Source organism: Podarcis raffonei, chromosome 6, assembly GCF_027172205.1.
Source record: "Podarcis raffonei isolate rPodRaf1 chromosome 6, rPodRaf1.pri, whole genome shotgun sequence".
NCBI lineage: Eukaryota > Metazoa > Chordata > Lepidosauria > Squamata > Lacertidae > Podarcis > Podarcis raffonei.
The window spans coordinates 29,653,884-29,676,589 of NC_070607.1; the positions used below are offsets into that span (position 1 = coordinate 29,653,884).

A 22,706-nucleotide genomic window follows, 5' to 3' on the forward strand; every position below is an offset into this window, starting at 1 on the left:
GGCCCTTAAAAAGGGAGCATACATGTCAAAAGGGTGGGAATGGAAGGGGGTGGGATAGTATCATTTTTGACCTCCGCTTGTGATGTTCTTGTAACGAGTTCCCACGATAAGAGCACATCCGGTTTCACAACCTAGATAATGTGCAAGAGATGCAGGCAGATTCGTTGCTGAGGTCAAACAGATGGGCAGAACAGAGGGCAAACAATGAAGTCTACAGCTGAGTGGTAGCAATCGTGATGAGCAGCTGCCATGCAGTTCAGTTTCCCCCGCTTCTGGGCTCGAGAAGGGACTTCTGGTGCTAGTTTAGGACTCTGTGTCAAACTGGGCATTGAGGAAGCTCCTGTTCCAGTATGGTTTAAGTGGGGGTGAAAGAAATGCACTTCTTTCAGAGAAAGCCTAATCTCTCCCCACCTGACCACACTGCTCAATATGATTCCTGCCATCACATGTAAGTAGGCATTTATGGAGCCATTTTCTACAAGTCAGATTGGCTACAGCAGGCAATAAAGGTAAAGGGACCCCTGACCATTAGGTCCAGTCGCAGACGACTCTGGGGTTGTGGCGCTCATCTTGCTTTATTGGCCAAGGGAGCCGGCGTACAGCTTCCGGGTCATGTGGCCAGCATGACTAAGCCGCTTCTGGCGAACCAGAGCAGCACACGGAAATGCCGTTTACCTTCCCGCCAGAGCAGTACCTATTTATCTACTTGCACTTTGACGTGCTTTCGAACTGCTAGGTTGGCAGGACAGGACAGCAGGCAATACGAGGCCATAAAACAAGAAGTTTCTCAAGAGGCAGCAAGTCCGATAGCACTGAATCCAAACTACCACAGCCTGTTGTTAGGATAGCCATATTCCCAAAAATGAAAATCCAAAAATGAATATTTTTTGGATTTTTAAATATATTTTTAAAAAAGAATTGCCCTAGTTGCCATACGTCTCCGGGCTTTCCAAGGACGTTTTGCCGATTCGGCAAAAATCCACCCTGATGTCATTTTTGCAGCCTGATTCTCCGACGTGTCCAGGGAAAACCCAGACGTACAGCAGCCCTACTGTTATGAAGAAGACCTGAAGAGATACTGACTGAAACCTAAACAGGGGGTTTCTTTCCATATGTTCTGGCACTACCGTCAAGTACTCTGTGCTACTGAAATACTGCACCGCTGAAGGCAGTAAGCTGATTTGCTATTCTAAAGGAAGGCTGAAAGCACTGAGCGGAGTCATTAATGGCTCAATCAAATATTAAAAATAAATAATTGCTTCCTTCATTTGCATGGCTGACAAAATTGTTGTCGAGCACATATATCCATTTTTGGCTAGTGTTTCAAATTTGTCGTGGGGGTTCTCTTGTATGATATGGTAGAGTCAGCCCAGGGAACAGCAGGCTTTTTTAAAATTTATTTTGCAAAGCAACTTCTAATATGAAAGGCTCTACAGGAGAGCAGGTGGTCACTAGTAAGTTTTGGGAAAGGGGTGGCACCAACAGATTAGTAGCAATTAGAAGACAAAAGAAATTGTAGAGAATCTTAACTACTTAAAGGACTAAAATCACCAAGCGGGAACTGGTTAATTCCTTGATTTGCTGCTCAGCAAGACTGTTCTGAGCTTTATCCCCACACCATTCTCTACTCCAGTTATATATTTGTGCTTTCAGACCCAGATATTTTTTTTAAATTAAGAAAGTATGTTTTCCAAGAGCTTAGTCACCAAAGCACATCAACAGGAAATGCATGTCCAGGAGAAAAAGACTGAAATCAATCTGAATGAGAAGTCAGTGGGGAAGAGAAAAGCTTTACTGAAAATAATAGAGGGGGAGAAAAGAGCTTGTTCAGAATGTCACGGTGCAATTTCTGTTCATGACCATTAGAGGGCAGTAAACTCTTAAGTGAATCAGTGCAGTGCTTGAACAATAAAAAAATGAGCTGACAAGGACTCAAAATGCTGCAAACAGAATTGTATGTTATGTGGCTTACTTTGCAAAATCCAGGAAGGATATATGTCCATGATAAAACCCTGGCTTCATTTCTTTCCAGGAAGTTACATTCTTCACAAATCGTACCTGGGAGGGAAGAAGAAAAAATTCTTTAATGCTTAGAAGAAAAATTTGAGATCAATGAAATAGGCTAGTATTAAGAGATGCAACTCAGCTAATAGCAAGTGATAACAGTAAATGCTCCACTCGAAAGCATTCTTAACATAGCCATAATGATACTTCATATTGATACAGCATTTTCCAAAAGGGCTCAAAGTGCCTCTCATAGATCCTCTTAGCAATCCTTAAAAGCTGCCATTTTTCTGGGCAGCATGATCTTCCTTCTATTACAGGTGAGAGGCTGAGAAAGCAGTCTCATGTCCTAGGCTACCAAGAACCTCATAGGCGACCTGGGTTTTGAACTAGGGGCTTCCTAGCAAAAAGCACACACTATTAAGATTAAAGTGCAATAATTAATGCAACAGCTCAAGGGGACCCACATATAAAATTCTGCAAATCTGTTTGCTTTCTCTTGAGTGATTCGTTTTAAAAACAAGAGTGCTGAAATCCTCCTCTCCTAATGTCCGTATTCCAGGGCAACTGCACCATAACCTGAGCTTAGTTTATGGGCCTGTTAGCTGCAAACCCCAAAATGGTTCAGCTTGCCAAGTAGAGTCTGAAATTTGCAAACATATAAATAGGTGTAAGCCAAGGGAGAGTTTCTGGTACTTCCAGCAAATGGGTTACCTGCTTCCCAAGTAGGTCTACCACCTTCCCTTCCTTTCAGATTTGAACATATCCCATGATCCCTTTCACTCATGCCAGTGCCATAATTTGTGTGAAGGCAGACAGATGGACACATGAATGTGAACACACATAACTGCCAAAACAGTGACATGACCACTTCTAGTAAATACCTTTTGAGGGGGTGGGGGAGAGATGGTTATTGGGACAATAAGATGCCTCTCTGCTACAATAAGGTAAAGGTAAAGGTACCCCTGCCCGTACGGGCCAGTCGTGTCCGACTCTAGGGTTGTGCGCTCATCTCACTTAAGAGGCCGGGAGCCAGCGCTGTCCGCAGACACTTCCGGGTCACGTGGCCAGCGTGGTGAAGCTGTTCTGGCGAGCCAGCACCAGTGCAGCACACGGAAACGCCGTTTACCTTCCCGCTATAAAGCGGTACCTATTTATCTACTTGCACTTAGGGGTGCTTTCGAACTGCTAGGTGGGCAGGAGCTGGGACCAAAAGACGGGAGCTCACCCCGCCGTGGGGATTCGAACTCTGCTACAATGCTTGTTGTAAATCACCCTGTGATGTTTGGATAGAGGATGATATGCAAATTCTAATTCTAATAATAATAATATTTCTCTGCCATCCTGATTAAGCCATTCCATTATATACCTTGCCCAGGATTTCCCCCTCTTGGTTTCTCAGCTTTATGGGGCTGTTTTGGAGTGCCCACTTAGGTGTTTGTTTGTTTTTTTCCTTTTTTTCTGCAGACTTAACCTTGGGGTTAAGTCGTGTCTGTTGGTAATTCTCTCTTCTGTGTAGGTGGATGTGGTTTTGGCTACATAAACATGAGCACAGGAAGATTTGAACTGGTGTTAAAAGAAGAAATCATGACATTCAGAAGGTAGCAAAGTGACTCAAACGGTCCAAACCAGATACCATTTTTGAGTAGTTTAACCAAGTGGAGAAGCCAGAGGTTGTTCGTTTGGCTTCAGAAAAAGAGTTGATAAATCTGAATACCACCATCTGTTCGGTTCTTAATACTGCAATTTTAGAAACTGATATACTAAGGCACACACAAAATGAACACACCAGGAAGTATCTCTGTACCGTAACAGATAAAGGCATATGGTCTTAACAATTAAAGCAGAGACGTCCGACTGTACAGATCTCATAACTGATCAAGGAGCCCTATATTCATGGTAACATATAATGGTGCTTTCACATTATAATGAATGCATAGGGTATATGTAGATCCATAAATATATGCATAGAGAGATCATAAATGACAAACACAGAGAAATATATGTCTGTAATGTTTTCTGTCTAACTGCGGAATGTAATCTGAAGTTAAGCTCTGATGTGCTGCTGTTTCTTCTAGCACTCAGCCAGATAGCTTTAGCTACTTGTGCAAAAAGAAATAAATAAAAAGACTGAGTACTCCACATAAGCTGAATTTTGCTTTCCCTGGCATTGTCTGTATTGATGTTTACTTGAGGCAGCAAGACGGTTTAAAATGGAGAGTACTTCCAACTGCAAGATGTTGATATCTCTCCCTCAAATAGCAAACGCAAGCGACGACAGCCAGCAGCCACGTGGTCGAAACAAGGAGCAGCTATCAGTCTACTAAGGTGGAACTTGAGGTTTGCAGAAGTCCAAATACATGCATACACATGAACCTAAGAGAGAGTGAAAAGCCCTGCAGAAGTAGGCAGGCTCACTAACCACTATCAGAAGAGAAATGGCATGGGAAGGAGATGGAAGGGGAGATTTGGGTGACTAAATGCTGCAACATTTTTATAGCATGTCTCATATGTGGTTTTCTGAAGAGGCCAACATTTGCTAGTTATTTAAGTAAGGAGCATATTGGCATTTGTTAGAATAATGTTCAGTTCACTGTGCTATGTTGTGGGATGGGAACATGGGATATAGTAAACCGTTAATGTATTTCCTTTAATTGTCAAATACAATTATCTAACACTAAGAAAGAGCCTCCAGAGGGACAGCTGCAACAAAACAGAGCCCAATCCCACTCTTAGTTCCCTTTTAATTCAAATAAACTTCATAGATAGATGAAAATAAAAAAAAAGCATTTTATGGTTTATTAAATTTGTATACTGCCCTTCATCCAAGGACCACAGGGCAGTTTACAACATACAAACACAAAAATATATACCATAGAAACAAACAAAAACAATATTCCCCCACCCAGTTTAAAAGGCAATAGATTATTTAATTAGCCAAAGCAAAGGCCTGGGAGAAGAGGAATGATTTCACTTGGTGCCTAAATATATGTACTGAAGGCTCCACAGGGCCAAAGAGCACTGCACCCTCTTGAAATGACCGTGAAAGTAGGACTGGAACCACCGCAAAGTAGTGCCATATGCACTCCCAAGCTCAGACAGCTGCTCTAAAAGGATGCCATGGTTGATGGTTATCAAAAGCTGCTGAAAGATCAAGGAGAATTAACAGGGACAGATTTCCTCTTTCTTTCTCCCAGCAGAGGTCATCATATAGGGTGAGCAAAGCAATTTCTGTGCCTAAACTGGGCCTAAACCCTGATCAAAATGGATCTAGAAAATCAGTTTCCCCCAATAGTGCCCTTGTCTGTCATAAGCAGGGTCACTGCAGTGCACCAGGGGCTCATCCTCAACAGCCACTCAACACCAACAGACTCTCAAATTGATCTGCAGATCTTAATACTCAGCAGAGTTATGAGGAATCAAATGGTGCCCTAATTCTGAATGAAATAAAAAGGACTGAAACAGTCTTACTTGATAGAAGTTGGTGAAAAATTGTCCTAGCTACTGCCGAAACATGGTATAATGAAGCAAATATTAGGATGACCCAGAAGCACTCTATAATAGCCTAGTTGCCTAGGAAATATGAAACCTCTGAAATCAAGATCCTGCCAGGTTCCATAGGTCACAGATCCTGCCAATTGTGTTGATATTATCTGGATTGACATACGACCAATCCCCAACTGCAGTAAGAATGGCTACTGTCTTAATCTCCAATCTCCACCCAATTCTGCTCTCCCAGAGAATTCATAAATGCTGGATAAGGGGTCCCAGTGAGGTGATCTGGAATGCAGAAGGCATAATTGTCCATTGCCAAATTCTTGACTATCCTACAATCCATTCTAGGGGAAACTGTGTTTTCACATTTTCTGCGGCCATCAGAATGGCAGATTAGTCCAAAATATTTTAGTTGTGGGAACCATCTGCTTGCTCTCTTTGATACCAATATTTTGTCTGTCATCTCACATCCAGACTTATGAATTAACACTTAATTTGTGTTGATAATGCTGCATTTGGTGGCCAAAGCTTTTCATGGAACAGGTCAGCAGTAAGCTAACAGAATACCCACAAGTGACCAATATATTAAAACTATTCAGGGTCAAATATAGTCTTATGGATATTTTTGCCATTATTTAGGAATTCCACTTTACATATAGTATAGAAAATTGGGGCAATTACTTAGTATTTTAAATTCAAGATAATCTTTGGCATTTAACTAACAAAAGACCAAAATATGTGAGCAAGTTTCTACAGATGTATTTTTCCCCTAGCACTTTTAGAAAAATAACTGAAAAGCTATTTTTGAACTTCTGGTATGTTTAAGCTGTTTATGTTTTAAGCTCAGATGAGCTTCCCGGAATTGAAAGAGAGATCAAATGTACTCTGATGGAGAACAAGAAATCCTGCAAGGAAAAAAGTAGAAAATGAATGGTATAAAGATTTCAGTTTTCTTGGCAGATGGGAACATCAACAATTCTCTAAAGATCAAAGAAAACAAGCCAGACAAGCCACTATGGAATCAGCAAAACCTGGGAGAAATGCATGCTACAGAATAAAATGGCTTATCAATTAGCGAGTTCTCTCCAGATATGGTACAGGGCACAGTATAGGGTTTGTATTTAATAAAGCTTTGTTTTGTTAAATCTCTAGGCCTTTGACCACTAAAGGTTTGCCAGCTAACTATCCTCTGGATAACTGGTGGACACTAACTTGGATGCCATGGAAACTCTTGGGAGTTGAAGGGTGCTGGATATTAGTTTATTAAATAAAATTAATGAATGATGTTGTCCAGACTGGTGACTGGGAGCGGCCGCCGAGACCATATAACACCGGTCTTGAAAGACCTACATTGGCTCCCAGTACGTTTCCGAGCACAATTCAAAGTGTTGGTGCTGACCTTTAAAGCCCTAAACGGCCTCGGTCCAGTATATCTGAAGGAGCGTCTCCTCCCCATTGTTCTGCCCAGAGACTGAGGTCCAGCTCCGAGGGCCTTCTGGTGGTTCCCTCACTGCGAGAGGCCAAGTTACAGGGAACCAGGCAGAGGGCCTTCTCGGTAGTGGCGCCTGCCCTGTGGAACGCCCTCCCATCAGATGTCAAAGCGATAAACAACTACCTGACATTCAGAAGACATCTGAAGGCAGCCCTGTTCAGGGAAGTTTTTAATATGTGACATTTTAGTGTATTTTTCATCTTTGTTGGAAGCCGCCCAGAGTGGCTGGGGAAACCCAGCCAGATGGGCGGGGTACAAATAATAAATTATTAATTATTATTATTATTATTATTATTATTATTATTATTATTATCATCATCATCATCATCATCATTATCAGATACACAGTGCTAGAGTGGTGTCCCCTCTTGACAAGCAGTGGTTCTGCTGTACCGCAAAATAAGCTTCTTTACTACTAAAGTGTGCCTGGCACTGTACGAAGTATGCCCTCTGTGGAAACACACATTTAAATAATAATAATAATAATAATAATAATAATAATAATAATAATAATAATAATAGTTTATTTATATCCCGCCCTCCCCAGCCGAAGCCAAGCTCAGAGCGGCTAACAACAGTAAAATAATACAGCATTCTAAAATCAATTCATTATAAAATCTGACAAAACAAAAGGGGGGGAGGGAAGCAGAGACACTACTTATGAAAACTTCAAGTGATTAATTTTGACAGCTGGAAATAAGTGGAAGGGCTGAAGGATGGCAACAGGAGGCCAGAGAGTGGAAAGTTGCCGTTCTCAAGACGGGAGATGGCTTGAGCGACAACAAGGAAATTGCCAAGATATTTTCACAATGCTGATGAAGGAAAGAACATGATTTTGTGATAGGCTGAGTATAAAGGGCAAAAGAGAGGCAGGGGTTAGAGAAAACCAGAGCTTTGCATCCTATCAACAGCAGGGTGGGAGGCATTATCAATTCATATAAAAATTAACTTAAGGAGAGAGGGGCTTTGGAGGAAAACACTGGAAATTTTGCCTTAATGTGTTAAGAAATCACTCAAGCTTACCAAGTGACAATATCTATATTATATTATTATTTAATTGAGTTCAATTAAAATACAAATTTAATAGTATGTATGGTATCAGCATCTCCTGTTCTGCCAGGTTCTAAGTCAAGGGTAGTTAACAAGGTGCCATCCAGATGTTGTTTTTATGTATTTTACCTTTTATTTAGCAACATGTTAAAACCGTTTACTCAACAAAAGACCTCTAACTGATTTATCATGCACCTAAGTGATTAGAAAAAACTATTTGTTGGACTCCCATTGGCCCCAGTCATTACATTCAATGATGAGAGATGATGGGAACTGTAATCCAAAACATCTGAATTGCTTATTTTTGCTCTAAAGTAACAATTTTACTAAAACCTGTATGTTGTTGCTCTCTACTGGGTGTTACTGTCAAATGTTTCTTCATACTTGATACTTTACTGCTGGTGTACCAAAATACCCAATGTAAAAATAAAACAATTAAGGAAATGAAAGCTTATATCTTAACCAATGGAACCTACCTGATCTTGCAGAGACATCACAGGATTGTTCTTGGTTGTGTTGATATGCAGAACATGGTACTTGTTCCGTGCACAAAGATCGTATGCAATATTTGTGAAGGACGTGCTTGCAGTTTTAGGTACTCGATTATAAATGATCACCACATCATCATCTTCATCCAGAACAACATCTGACCGAAAGCCATCTATTGTGTGACGCTGCTCAATTTCTCGGACTTCGTGTTTTGCAATAGCCCTCTCTGTAAAAAGAAACAGAGTGCACAAACCATTTGATGAGCAAATTTTCATTCATTCATTTGACCAAATTTCAATTTAAACCTTTTAAAAATGTGGTGTTAAGATACAATGCCTGGGAACTTAAAAATGAAACCTCCATTAAGGGTTAACAAGAGTAAGGGAAGAAATATCTACGAGAAGACTTTTTCCACAGTAATTTCCCCCCCTCCACCAGCCAATCTAAAAATAATTGCTACAAAACATCTAGCATTTTGCAATGATAGATGAAATGATACTGCACATAATATGAATTTTACAGAACATTAGCTACTGACCATTCAGGGTTTAGTCAATTAATTGCAAAGAGGAACTGAAATTTAGATAAAACGGATGTTGTGCTTATTTTAATTAAGCCCACTCCCCTGTGTATGATATAACAATGAATGGCTTTGCAAAATCCAATTAGATATATTAATTGCAAGTCTGATAAGAATAGAAGTGGAAGCAGCTTACGACACGATCATCATTTTTTTAAAAAGGTGCAGAATGCCAATCTTGAATACAAAAACGTAGCAAAACAGAAGTGAACAAAGCAGGAGAGGCAACTGCAATCCTTGAACTGAACAGCAGATAAAACCTAGACAGCACACACTTCAGCTCAAGTCCACAACATCTTTCCATGTAATTGCTAACTGACCTTACCCCACAGCATAGCCAGTAGTTGAATTAAGTGCCCTTTTTAAATGTATGCTGGGCTGGTCGCTTCTGTCTGGCCTGAAAGCAGACTGCCTTGCCTTAATACTACTAATACAGTGGAACCTCGGGTTACAGACGCTTCAGGTTACAGACACCGCTAACCCAGAAATAGTACCTCGGGTTAAGAACTTTGCTTCAGGATGAGAACAGAAATTGCACGGCAGCAGCGCAGCGGCAGCAGGAGGCCCCATTAGCTAAAGTGGTAACTCAGGTTAAGAACAGTTTCAGGTTAAGAACGGACCTCTAGAACGAATTAAGTTCATAACCCGAGGTACCACTGTACTTGTTGCTGTCCAGCCATGCAACTCAAACTCAACATAGCCAAACTGATTAATGCTCTCTCTCTCAGTTGCCTTCATTTCATGGCCACCATGCTTATAATAATAATCCCTCCAACTATTTCACATTCATTTAGCAAGCAAGGTGTACACGACAACTCTACTTTTCTATGTGTGAGTGCTTTGTTTTAAGCTTAGCAGCAGAATCACAGTGAAATGGAATGCTTGAGGTATTAGGGACATGCCCATGGCTAGTTTGCAAGTAGGAAAAAGAGGAAACATTGCCTTTCTGTATTCATTTCCTCTTTAGGTGCCCTGTCACATGTTCAGTTATGTATTTTTACTATGTGCACACAACCCTGGCCTCTTATGGAAGGGCTGAATGAAAACATGAGGAGCTAACAAACAAAGCATATTGGTTTTGCAAACTAAAAGGTAGGACTAGGCAACAGAGGCCTTTCTTGAAAATGAGGGGGGCGTGCAACAGGCACAACTAAACATATGCAGCTAAATGCTCGATTACCTGATATGTTCAACATTCAAAATGTTGGAAGACCCAAAGTAAACCAACACACAAAAATGTACATCATCATAATCCAGCAGGGTCCACAATGTAAAATTAAATTCCAAAGGTTGAATTCTGGGCATTTTTTATGACCACCAGATGCTCAGACGACCAGCTGTCTTTCTTTGTCCTGCCCTTCCTGCCAGGTTTGCTCAACTCTTCCTGCAGCATTATATGCAAATTATTTAATTAGCTAACTGGCATAGTTGTCAAGAATATGCATAGGTTCATTCTTGATGTTAATTCAGCGCTACTGAATGATGTCAGACTCTCAAATCCTTGCATCTAAAAGCCTGTAAAGAAACACTCAGAAGAGCCAGAGCAGACTCCAACCACACTGTCTCAATATTCAGCTTGGCTCTATTCCATTTACAGGCTCTAAGCATATGAGATTAAAATATTCTTTTCCCCAAATTAAGGAGAAAAGTGCTAGACCAGACAATAAGAACTTGAGATATCCTAATTAATAGTTACCTGTACAACTTCATATCTGTTCCCTTAGGGTATATGAATTATGATAGGGTCTAATTACATGTGGGCCTTTTCTCTCCGTTACAGCATTTATCAGCATTTCAAACTAGGATATTCAGATTAACAGAAAAGGCTTTTCATTTAAGCTAAAAAGATGTAATTGATACAAGCATGGGGAAGTAAAACACACTCTCTATAGGTCAGAAACCCTGGTACTTGGGTTTTTTTAGCCTAATCTTTTGTCTTCCTGTCCTGTGCACACATATAAGCACACTGTTCATCTCCCTCCTTGGTTTCATGCCTGTATGTTTATCCAAGATTTTACAGGTGAGTCAGGGCTGTCAGGACCTCAACATCTCCTAGATTTGTGTTAATAAAGTCCACTTTGGCTTGTCCCAAAACTTCTTACCTCATGATTCCAGCCCTTTCCAACATCACGACATCTAATGTTCAAAATCATACACTGTTTTGTGGAATGCAAAAATCACAAGACCATACAATCACACACAACTTGGTCCATTCACCTAAACAAGGATTTGTTGGATCAATCAGGGAGGCGGGTCTAGCGTCATCTAGTCTAACATGCGGTCTCCAACAGCCATCATTCATATTCCTCTGGAAACTCATAAGCAAGATATTAACTTATATGATTATGGTGATTTCCCATATTCAGCATCTCGCCACCAGAGCAGAATATATAGGATCTATACCCACTGAAAGACTTAGTCCTTGTAAATCTGTCCATTCTTTAAGCCAGCTATACTTATGGCTGTCACATATGACATTTCTCAATGAAATTCCAGGTTTTCAAAAACACTGAGCAAAAAAGCCCATTCCCTCCTGGGTATGAATGTATTTTATGGAAGACAACCACACAACTATGCATAGATCTTGTGCTATTGAATGGGATTACAGCAAATGGAGAAGGGGAGGGGAGAAAAGAGGAGGCTGGTGTTACTGAATATGGCTGGCAAGTAGGCACAGCTTGAAAATTTCCCTATGGCAAGCCAGATGGACATGAAATTGCTTTTAGAACTATTGGTGTTTTTTCTCAGTTTGACTAAAGAAGCTCTGGTCGTACATTTAACCAAACTGGTATATCTGGGCACTTGGTGTTGGAAGGCTGAAGTTCAGGGTGAAAAACAGCCACACACCTGTGGTAGCTGCCCTCAAGCAACTAGTCGAGGTCCAATTCTCTTACATGGCTCAACAGAGCTGCATGCTCTTTAAGATCAGGTTGCAAAAGACAACCTGCAACATTTAGGTGGGTACACACTCTTCCCTTCCCTGTCTCCTGGAAGGTGGAAAGACAGCTTCCCATTTTAAAGAGGGGAGCTAGGTTCCGAAGGAAGTATGTAAAACCCTTCCTACCGCCTTTTTATGGGGATGGGGAGAGAGAACAGCTTTACACACTACCCTCAATATACAACAGTGTATTAAAAATCAGCCATGTGTTCTGAAAACCGTTGAAGGAAAAATACGCTATCTTCTCTCCCTACCCTCCAAGTTCTAAAGAGGAGGAAACAGCTTTGGCACTCCCTTCCAAAAACTGCTAATGAGACCCGCTCCAGCTGTAGACCAAAGAGCAGGAAGGAATAAAGGACATCCTACAGCTGTCAGAAAGCTCCTCTATTTCAGGGACAGCTTCACCAGGGAGTCAGTATGCAAGGTAAATTGCATTTGTTATCATTATTTGTATTCCACCTATCAGGATGCAAACCCTTCCAAGGTGGATTGCAAATAAAATCAAAACATATTAATAAAATCACAAGAAGACAGTATTAAAATGTAACAAGTCCTTAAAAACTATCCCATGGAGTTGTTGGTATCAGTCCGCCCAGGTGCTGTGCGGTGCCAATCCAGCTGCAGCAGGTCCTGAGGTGTTGGGCAAAGCTTTATAGCAATAACAGCAGCTAATAGGGCTGAGCGAGGTCCGATTTGTAACAACGTGATATATCACCAGCTAAACATCACGATATACCAATATATCACAATGTCTGAAATGAGGATGGAACTATGCAGAGGCAAACGGGGTAACGTCCTGGCAACTGCTACTACTTAGGGGTCTAAAACTGATACATTTTTACTAACATATTGTTACAGCTGTTATTTTATAGTACAGAGCAACAGGAGCAGCAGGAATCATGAAAGAAGTGATGACCTGCTTTGCGGTTTTCCCTATATCACAATTTTTTACATAGCACATGTACACATACATTGTGACTCACAATATATCACCATGCCAAATTTTATAAAACCATTATCACGATGTGGACTTCAAATCAATTTTGGGCTATATATTGATACATCAGCTAACTCCAACTGCTCTCTCCTTGTCTCTGGCGGGCATTGCTTAAGCAAGTGAGGCAGGGGATGGCTTGCTAAGCTAATGATTAAAGAAACAAAACATTTTTAATGGTATTTTAAGCAAACAAACAAAAAAACCTCTGTCAAGAAAGAAAGTTCTGTTGCTTCTCTAACAACAATATTTCCTTCAGAAAGTGGAATCACTTTTAATTCACAGACAAATAATTTGCAGAACCATACTGCGTTTTGGATGAAAAAAATGCTGGACTGGCTGAGAGGTAATGAGAAGAAACCCTTGGCATTATCAGCTTCTCTGGTGATGATGTTGGTTTCTACTTTATTCTGCCTATGGATTCAAATTATTACATACAGCAATCACAGCTGGGTTAACTTTCAAACAATCCCTGCCAAAGGATCACAATTTAAGATATTGTCTACAAAGAACAAGAGGGGAGGAGCAGGATAACAATTCTAAATCTAAAGATGATAGGAAAAAATCCTGAGAGCCATGCATTTCAAATAATATGTATGGGAAGGAGATATTTATTCCTAAATCATAAAAACCATGTGCCAGATACAAGTGGGCAGTAGATCCTAGAAAAATTCCATCAAACACTAGGCAATGATATATGAAAATATGTGAATGAACTACCAAAGGTAGATTTAAATCACCTCTATTTGGTTATTCATTTGTTTTCTAAAGAAAAAAAGACAGCAAAAAATGAACAGGAAGAGAATGCATGAAATGGAGGAAGCTAAGAAAAATTGGAGGACATAGTATGTAGTTCAAACAATGTGAAATAGATGGCATGAAACAATGATCACCAACGAAACAAAACTTAAAGAGTACAGAGGCACAAAGCAGCTCAAAATGAAGGGACTGACATGTAAATAGCTCAAGCTGAATGAGAGAAGATAATTTAAACCACCAAAGGACAGAACAGTGAAGAAGAATATAGTTGAGACAATAAGCGAAAAAACAGACACAGACACACATAGTTAACTGTAGGTAGTGAAAAGGGGGAAATAGATGCAGTGAGAAGCAAGTGGTTTAATTGTTCTCAATGTTGCTGTAAACTTTAAAGGAGGGGGGACTTCATATAGTCTCTTAAAGAAAAAGGACTAAATGATCAACTCAAAGTCATAGCCAAAGATTGTGAACAGGAACAAGCAACACTGCAGTAGAAGACTCTAAAATAACACTGGCAAAGGAACTCCCATTGTTTGAGGCGCATTTTGTGACAGGGAATTTCAACAGCACAGCAGGGAATTTCAACAGCGCGAGCCGTTTCTGAGCTCTGGGCGCAGTACTGCGCCTAAGATTTCAGGAGGACCTTTTTCTGCCTCCCCACTTCCAGCTATTCTCCAAAGACTGGAGAAGGGACATCATAAGAATATTAGGGGAGGGGAAGGACTAGACCCTGTGAAAATGAACATAAGATTTTAGATGCAGTTCATTCATTTTCAGCACTGTATTCTTGATATAAAAAAGTGTGCCTGGACTTTCCGTTGTTGCGTCCATAACCTCTGTTTAAGGTGCCATTTAGCTCCTAACTTTCATATATCAGTTTCTAACACTGCAAAGAAGTAGAAAATAAGCTGAGTACCAAATGTCTTGAAGTGACAGCAAAACTTTGGACCGTTATCCCCATGAAATAGGTGATACGGGTGAGGAAAGTCCGGCTTATGTCAAAGTAGTCAAGGTTTGTGTATAAGAACAATGAACATTCCCGAATGCCCCATTCCCGATAGTGTAACTAGTTAGAAGAAAGCTACCCAGACTTCACACTTCTTGGCAGCCCAGGCAGCCCTCTCAGGAGAAGACTTTCAGGAAAGCCACTCAGCTTGCAGTACAGAACAGCTGACACAGCAGCTTTCAGATTCAGCAACCTCCTTTTCTCAGCTAGAGCAGTGTACACAGTGTACAAGCTGCAAGTGTTGATTTTCCTACGTAGGAAAATAATCTGTTCAGTGTGTGCAGGTGCTCCCTGAGTTTGAGACATTTCTAACTATGTCACAGTTTCCCTAATGTAAAGCTATTCTTCTGCAGCCTGTGAGATATCCTACTAACTAAGCTATCTTCATGACTACGGAGCAGGGTTCAAAATTACCAGGCGCATTTTGCACCTCTTGATTTGCGAGCACCTTCAAAAGCCTGCCATTTTTTGTGTCTGGCTGACACTCAAGGATTAGTGAAATGTACGTGCTTTGAAGCCTCGAAGTATATGTTAAGGATAGGCAATATGTTAAGGAGTATAACAATAAAGAGTAGAGTGTTTTGAAAACTGAAGTATGGTACCAATATTTTTCTTGTAAACACCAAATTAAACATGTATTAACAATTTCTGCTAAAAATGTGACATTAACAATGTGTCACTTACATGAATTGCGTATTAGTTCATGCTTATCAAAATAATAAATAAAAAGTGTTGCCGACCCACCCCCACCCCCCGGTGGCAATTAGGCATTCTGCTTTGGCGCCCACCACCCAGGTCCCAAGACGGGGTGAGCTCCCGTTGCTTGGTCCCTGCTCCTGCCAACCTAGCAGTTCGAAAGCACGTCAAAGTGCAAATAGATACATAGGTACCACTTCGGCGGGAAGGTAAATGGCATTTCCGTCCGCTGCTCTGGTTCGCCAGAAGCGGCTTAGTCATGCTGGCCACATGACCCGGAAGCTGTACGCCGGCTCCCTCGGCCAATAAAGCGAGATGAGCGCCGCAATCCCAGAGTCATCCACGACTGGACCTAATTGTCAGGGGTCCCTTTACCCTTTACCTTTTCTACCCCAGTTTCTAATACTGGTACGGAGTACTTTTTTGCACCACAAAGAGGAAAAGGGCTGGATTATCAAGTGCAAAAATGCAGATTAATATTATCAGCTTTCATTGTGCACTTCAGTTAACTCCCTACCCCCACCCCAGTTGCAGACCACATTCCCACTGAAGTGATATGATGAAGGCCACCTAATGATGGGGTCAAAGCCAGTTGTGACTGGGGTCAGACCAAAATACCAAAGGGACACCCCTTTGGTATGTTTTTTCTCTTCCTTTCTTGGGCATCTCCTTTAACCTCATTTCTCCTTCTTGGCACCTGTATAAAATTTTGTTGAGTACCCTAGGTAGCCCTGGGGCCAGAGGGTTGCCTAACATTATGTGAACTATTAGTTATTTAAGGAGAGCATAACCTTTTGAAGTTGGATGGTGAAATTTTCCAGATTTTAAAGGTGCTGAGTACTAAATGACTAATACTATGCTCACTACTTCTGATGAGATACGTTAAGTTGGTAAATGGAATTTAAAATATTTCAGAATACACTGGAATATTTTACTTGTATTATTCAGAAACATCCATCAAATTGGAAGTTATTGAGCAGGTCAGGGTTCTTTTGCAATTGTCACGATGAAAATTTTCAACTCAAGGATATGTTTTTAAAGTGAGATGCAACTAGAGAGGAAACACACATTCAAAGGGCACATGGTAATCCCTGGAATCAATCATTAGGCTTTCAGTCAGCCCAAGTGACTCCTAAAACTGTTGGAAGAGCCATACTAAATAAAAAGATTGCAAAAACCCAGTACTGTTAATACATCTGGCCTGTGACGCTAGTGCTATAAAAGTATAGTTTTGTCTGCAGAGCACATAACAAACTTAAGCGCTTTTATCTTCCTACATGAATTAGAAACGATTCTGTTAGGACCAAAAATCCAGCCAATGCATTAGTCAGAGTGCATCGGACATTTGATAGGATGAAAAAAGCCCTTGTTTCAAATTCTCCATACTTCATCTGGGTGTGTTAGTATGTGGCATAACTCAAATAAAAGCAGTATTTTGCTTCACTTAAAAAAGGACTGCTCCTTTCAAAGACCTACTTACAAAAAAAATCTTATAAAGATATAATCTGCAGCTCAGAGTAGAGATGGATTTATGATAAAGATGATGAGATTACAGCTATTTCCAGGTCTATGAGCTAGATGCAATTTAGACTAAAGGATCACATTAGCTACACCACAACCCTCAAAATAAAACCTTTTTTTTTAAAAAAAAATACATGACATTGGAACAAAAAAAAGCTTCAGAAAGCCAATCAGATGTAATCCAAGTTCCAATGCAAAAAATGATTATGTTGCAAGTTATTTTTTTCCCCTTTTGCAGTCATTAGGATTCGGTTTTTAATGGATCTGATTTTTAATTTCTATTTCACTGCATGATTTCTATACATTGGTCTCATTCAGCTCTGTGTTAGCTTAATTTGAATCTGAAAAACAGTGGATTGCATAAGAGACGTGTACAGACCTCTCTCATTCTTTACAATGGCCTCTTGGGTGTTGCATCTACCTTGATGGTAGAAGGAAGGGTTGAGTGTATAAAACAACACTGTATTAAGATAAATGGGACCGACTTTGCACACAGGCACTATGCTCATCCCTGACAGGACTGAAGCAATGCCATTTAAAATTATATCTGCTCTTCCACACTGTGTGTGTCTAAAATGCACTTAGATGCACATTTTGGCAGTAGTTTAGTATTTTTTAGTCTATTTTGTCCACAAAGGAACCATTTTGTAGTTTGTAGTAATGTCCTAGAAATGTGAAGTGCTTGTTTCTGATGCTGCTATGAGATTTCAGTTAAGAGTTCAATTTCTTGGATAAAAAAGCTGCAACGTATAGACTAGAAACAAGATTAGAACACACAACCACATAGGATCAAATTCACATAGATTATTATGTGGACCTTTCCTAAAAGTCCTAGTGGCCATAACTGGATTATCAACAAAACTAGCTCTAGCTCACCTGAATTGTTTTGTATTCTTTATTTCTTTAAGGCTAGCTAGGACATACAGTGGTACCTCGGGTTAAGAATGTAATTGGCTCCGGAGGTCTGTTCTTAACCTGAAACTGTTCTTAACCTGAGGTACCACTTTAGCTAACGGGGCCTCCTGCTGCCGCCGCGTGATTTCTGTTCTCATCCTGAAGCAAAGTTCTTAACCCGAGGTACTATTTCTGGGTTAGCGGAGTCTGTAACCTGAAGCGTCTGTAACCCAAGGTACCACTGTACCAGGAATACCGCAGATGATAGCAGTGTCTAAGCAGAAATTGTGTAAGTGTCTGGGAAAATCCGGATGTATGGCAACTTCCCCTAAAAATAGCTCAAAAACGTCCATGTTTGAAATATGGCAACCCTAGGGGACGTATGAGAAGCACATGCAACAGTAATACTGGCACTTTAAAAACACTACAGTGCCATGGCAGACGTATAATCTGCTGCAAGTCCACTGCTGGCAACAGCCACGATGGGATGGAAAATGGTTGGCAAGGCTGACTTCTCCGAAAAGTTATTTGCATGAATGCCGTAAATAATTGGTTGGAAAGTGCCCTCTGCTCATGGAAAAGCTATTTTATATTGTGAACTGGAGTACTGTGCAAGAAAGGTGAAGCTAAATCCAAGTGTATTCATCCACTTGCAGAAAAGAACGGGCAGATTCTTCTATGGAGCCTCTTAGGATTGAGCCAACTTTTACGCTACCACTTGTACAAGTGTCTGTGAGCAGCTATTTCCCTTCTGTTCATGATTCGTTGGATACAACTCCATGTAATTAAGCACTATCAAGAAACAAAACTGCCCTGGATCACATTAACAGCCAAACCCACTAGCAGCTAGTCTTCTACATTTAATTCTAGTATGCCCCTCCACCGAAGACATTAATGACTATTGTAGCCACTTTGCTATAAATAGCATTAGACTAATGAACCAGTATTTACTAACAATGTCCAAAGTGTTTATTTTCTCCAACAGCGAGTAAAAACATCTTTAGACGAGAGAGCAAATAGCATTGCTGATGATAGCCTATGCACAACAGAATTATTTCCACACTCCAGCAATCACACCTGGTGCTCTGTTCGACTGGTAAGCAAAGTCAGCTAAGACAACTCCAGCTGGGCCTCGATATCATTAAATACAATCTAATGCAGCAGCTGTCTGAAAATTAGAGCTACTGATGCTGAAAACCTGCTAGGGTTTCATTAGCATCACATAATCCTTTTCAGGAATTCTACAATTTCTAAGATTGTATGAGCATACTGCACCCTACGGAATACACACACTGTACACTGGAAACCTCAAAAGGTTTAGCTTGCCATTCTAAAATAAAACCGTTATGCAATGCTGAAATGTACGGCAGCTTAATTTGAGCATCCTGTCCTGCAAGACGCATGGAGTTCCAGATTACATGGGGGTGAGCGAAGGGGGTTGCAGATTCCTGTGAAGCCAAACTTGGGTCTCCAGCTGTTTTTGAACCAAAACTCCCATTACCCTTAGCTAGCAGGACCAGTGGTCAGAGATGATGGGAATTGTAGTCCAAAACCAAGTTTGGGAAGCACACTGCTGTAAAGGTTCATTCAGTGGTCATCCATACATAAACAATCCCATGTATGTGAATGTGCAGAGGCATGGAACCTTCTTCGGTTCTAGGCTTGGGTGGGGAGCCTACTAGGGTATACTATAAAAAAGGTAAAGGACCCCTGGACCGCTAAGTCCAGTCAAAGGCGACGATGGGGTGCAGCGCTCATCTCGCTTCAGGGTAAGGGAGCCCACGTTTGTCTGCAGACAGCTTTTCCAGGTCATGTGGTCAGCATGACTAAACTGCATCTGGTGCTCCATCACACAGATTCGAACCGCCAACCTTCCGATCGGCAAACCCAAGAGGCTCAGGGGTTTAGACCACAATGCCACCCACATCCCTTTTTAGACCTGCTATCCTCCCATCATCCCCTATGGCTGACCGTGCCAGCTGGGCTGATGCAGGTAGAGTCCAGCAATATCTAGAAGGCTACAAATCCTCCACCCTTGCTCTAGGAGGAAGGTATATCCACCCTCCCCTTCAGGTCTTCTTGCTCAGTTATTTTCCTCGCTGCTGTGCAATCAGAAAGACAACGCTGTGATATTACAGAAACAGCAACTAATTCTGTATTTGACAGTTTCATTTACATACTCTATATAGTCCCTACCGCCATGCAATCTAATACATAACTCCCAAACTACTTATTTACTGAGGTCTTCTGACAAGGACATTAACATTTAACAACATATAGCGTCTGTGGTGAGGGTTTTATGCCATGTGGGAGTATGTATGTTAATGACTGGGGGAAGCTGCTTTCCATTCTTGCTGATGTATATGTCTCACATCAGGAAGGTTGACTCTTGGGAAGGGCAACTGAAAGCACTAAGCATGGTCACTGGATGAAAGACTGCAATGCTACACCAAGAGCGGCTACCTGGTGAACCTTTCCTGACAATTGTGCAATGAATGTGCAGAAGCCATGTTCCTCTCAGCAGCACACTGTACGTTTGCATTGAAACCATGCTAGAAATTGCAAGTGGGGCTTTGGAGTTAGTAGGTCTTCAGCCCAAAGAGCATATGAACCAGCTGCATGCAGAGGATTCATTGCATAGAGAAAACTTGGCTGGGAGAGCATTACTCACCACAGGCAACCAGGCCAGCTGCTAAATCAGAAGCCAGGATTTGTAACATTTTACATTCGGAAGGGAGGTGTTGTATGAATTGTTCTTAGCAATGATTATCTAATGTTAACCATATGCAAACAGGTTATTCTACTTCCCAATTTCAGAAATAAAAAACAAACTATAAAGTTTTATTTCTTTTCATTTTAAATATTTTTATTGATATGTTAACAAGCACAAACACAAGAATAAAAAATGCTACAAAGATTTCTAAAATATTCACTGTTTCCTTATTAGCAAATGATGCTTTTTGATCTGCAAGACACATTTTTGCTCAACTTAGGAAATGCAGTTCATCTGAAAGCTCTTTTTAGGCACATATTTCATACTGGAAAATTCTATAGACATGAAACTGTACCATTCTTTCCCTGTGGCTTTTTAGAAGCATAGTAACAGCCTATCACAAACTCATTTATACACTTCTTGTTCTTTTCTTCTCCTCCTGTCATTACTGCTTCTTTATTTTTTTCTGTTCAAAGTGACTGCAATGGTTGTTTGCTATAAAGCTGCTGGATTCTCTCAGCTCAGCCAGAATCAAGCCAATACTATATTTTCTAACAGAAATGCCATCATACACAGAATCTCAGATGAACCTGATCAAAAGAATAATTAGCGGTGAGGAAGGAGCTCTCCAAAACGTTACTGTATCTCACACTGACAAGATGTAAAGTCTCACAGGACGAGAGAGTGTTTTTTGACAAACGGAGAGTGCCCAAAGAGGGAAAGGATTTAAAGAGCAATATTCTAGGTATGCAGATGAAATGCATTTGTAAAGGAATGTACTCCAGCTGGTAACAGTGAGTGGATGCTCATAAGAGCTTCTGGGAGTTAATCCAGTTCAGTGCCAGATTAAGCTTCTAATTAAAACAGTCTTCCCTGTCTGCATAAGATAATACTTTTGGCTGAAAACCAGTTCCCTTCTCTCTCTCTCTCTCTCTCTCTCTCTCTCTCTCTCTCTCTCTCACACACACACACACACACACACACACTTGAATACAGCTTGATCAACCAAAGTATCAACATTAAATGCTTCAGCTGTATTTTGGCAGGGATTGGCAGTATGCTCTATGTGCATGTATGCAGAATTAAACAGACTGAATACCAGCAGAAAGAAAAGTCCTACTGTAAAGACAACCAAACAATGCTAGAGTGCATATTCATGTGTGAATGTGAGGACCTACTTTACTGCTTCCGTCACAGCCTCAAGCTATGGGTCAGTGGAGTTCTTCAGGATGGTCTGTAGGCTGCTGATGCCTATATCAGCAGATGGAGTCTAGGACACCTCAGAGACTCTAAAAGGTAAAGGTACTCCTGACCATTAGGTCCAGTCATGGCCGACTCTGGGGTTGTGGCGCTCATCTCACTTTATTGGCCGAGGGAACCGGCGTACAGCTTCCAGGTCATGTGGCCAGCATGACTAAGCCGCTTCTGGCGAACCAGAGCAGCACACGGAAACACCGTTTACCTTCCTGCTGGAGCGGTACCTATTTATCTACTTGCACTTTGACATGCTTTCGAACTGCTGGGTTGGCAGAAACAGGGACCGAGCAATGGGAGCTCACTCCGTCGCGGGGATTCGAACCACCAACCTTCTGATCAGCAAATCCTAGGCTCTGTGGTTTAACCCACAGCGCCACCCGCATACCTATCTGAGACCCTATCTGAGGACAATTTTTTGCTGTAGTGAGAGCCAGATGCCATGGCTGATGCAGCTCTGAATGAGTTTTCCAATTCTCCTCTGAAATCACCATGCAGATTCTGTGTCCTGTCTCTGGCCACAACCAGTTTGAGTGTTATAGTCCTGATAGAAAAGGTGTTCCCAAACTTCATTAAGGTGGTCCTCAGCATGTCCCCATCAAATAGTCATACGGATTTTAATTATCTTTTTATTCCTTCTTTTCTTATATTTTATTTCGCTGTGTTACGTTGCAATTACAATTTGCTACAACGTGCAGAAAAATCAATAAGTGGTCCACCAAAACACTCAGCAGTTTTCAAGTCATTTGGGGTGGGATGGAAAGTCAGGAAACGACTTTGTTAAGAGCATTGGCATGACCAAGCAAGCCAATCTTCATGTG

General features: G+C 41.0%; 1 protein-coding gene across 2 annotated transcripts in view; it reads right to left on the minus strand.

The window, feature by feature from the left end:
• HS2ST1 (heparan sulfate 2-O-sulfotransferase 1) overlaps positions 1-22,706 on the minus strand; it is an 89,586-nt gene that overhangs the window by 10,669 nt on the left and 56,211 nt on the right. For both annotated transcript variants that reach the window (XM_053391858.1, XM_053391857.1), the window contains exons 2-3: positions 8,518-8,756; positions 1,973-2,058 (exon numbers count right to left, since the gene is read on the minus strand). In XM_053391858.1, the coding sequence (XP_053247833.1) occupies positions 1,973-2,058; positions 8,518-8,756 (325 nt within the window). The remainder of the gene's footprint in view (positions 1-1,972; positions 2,059-8,517; positions 8,757-22,706) is intronic.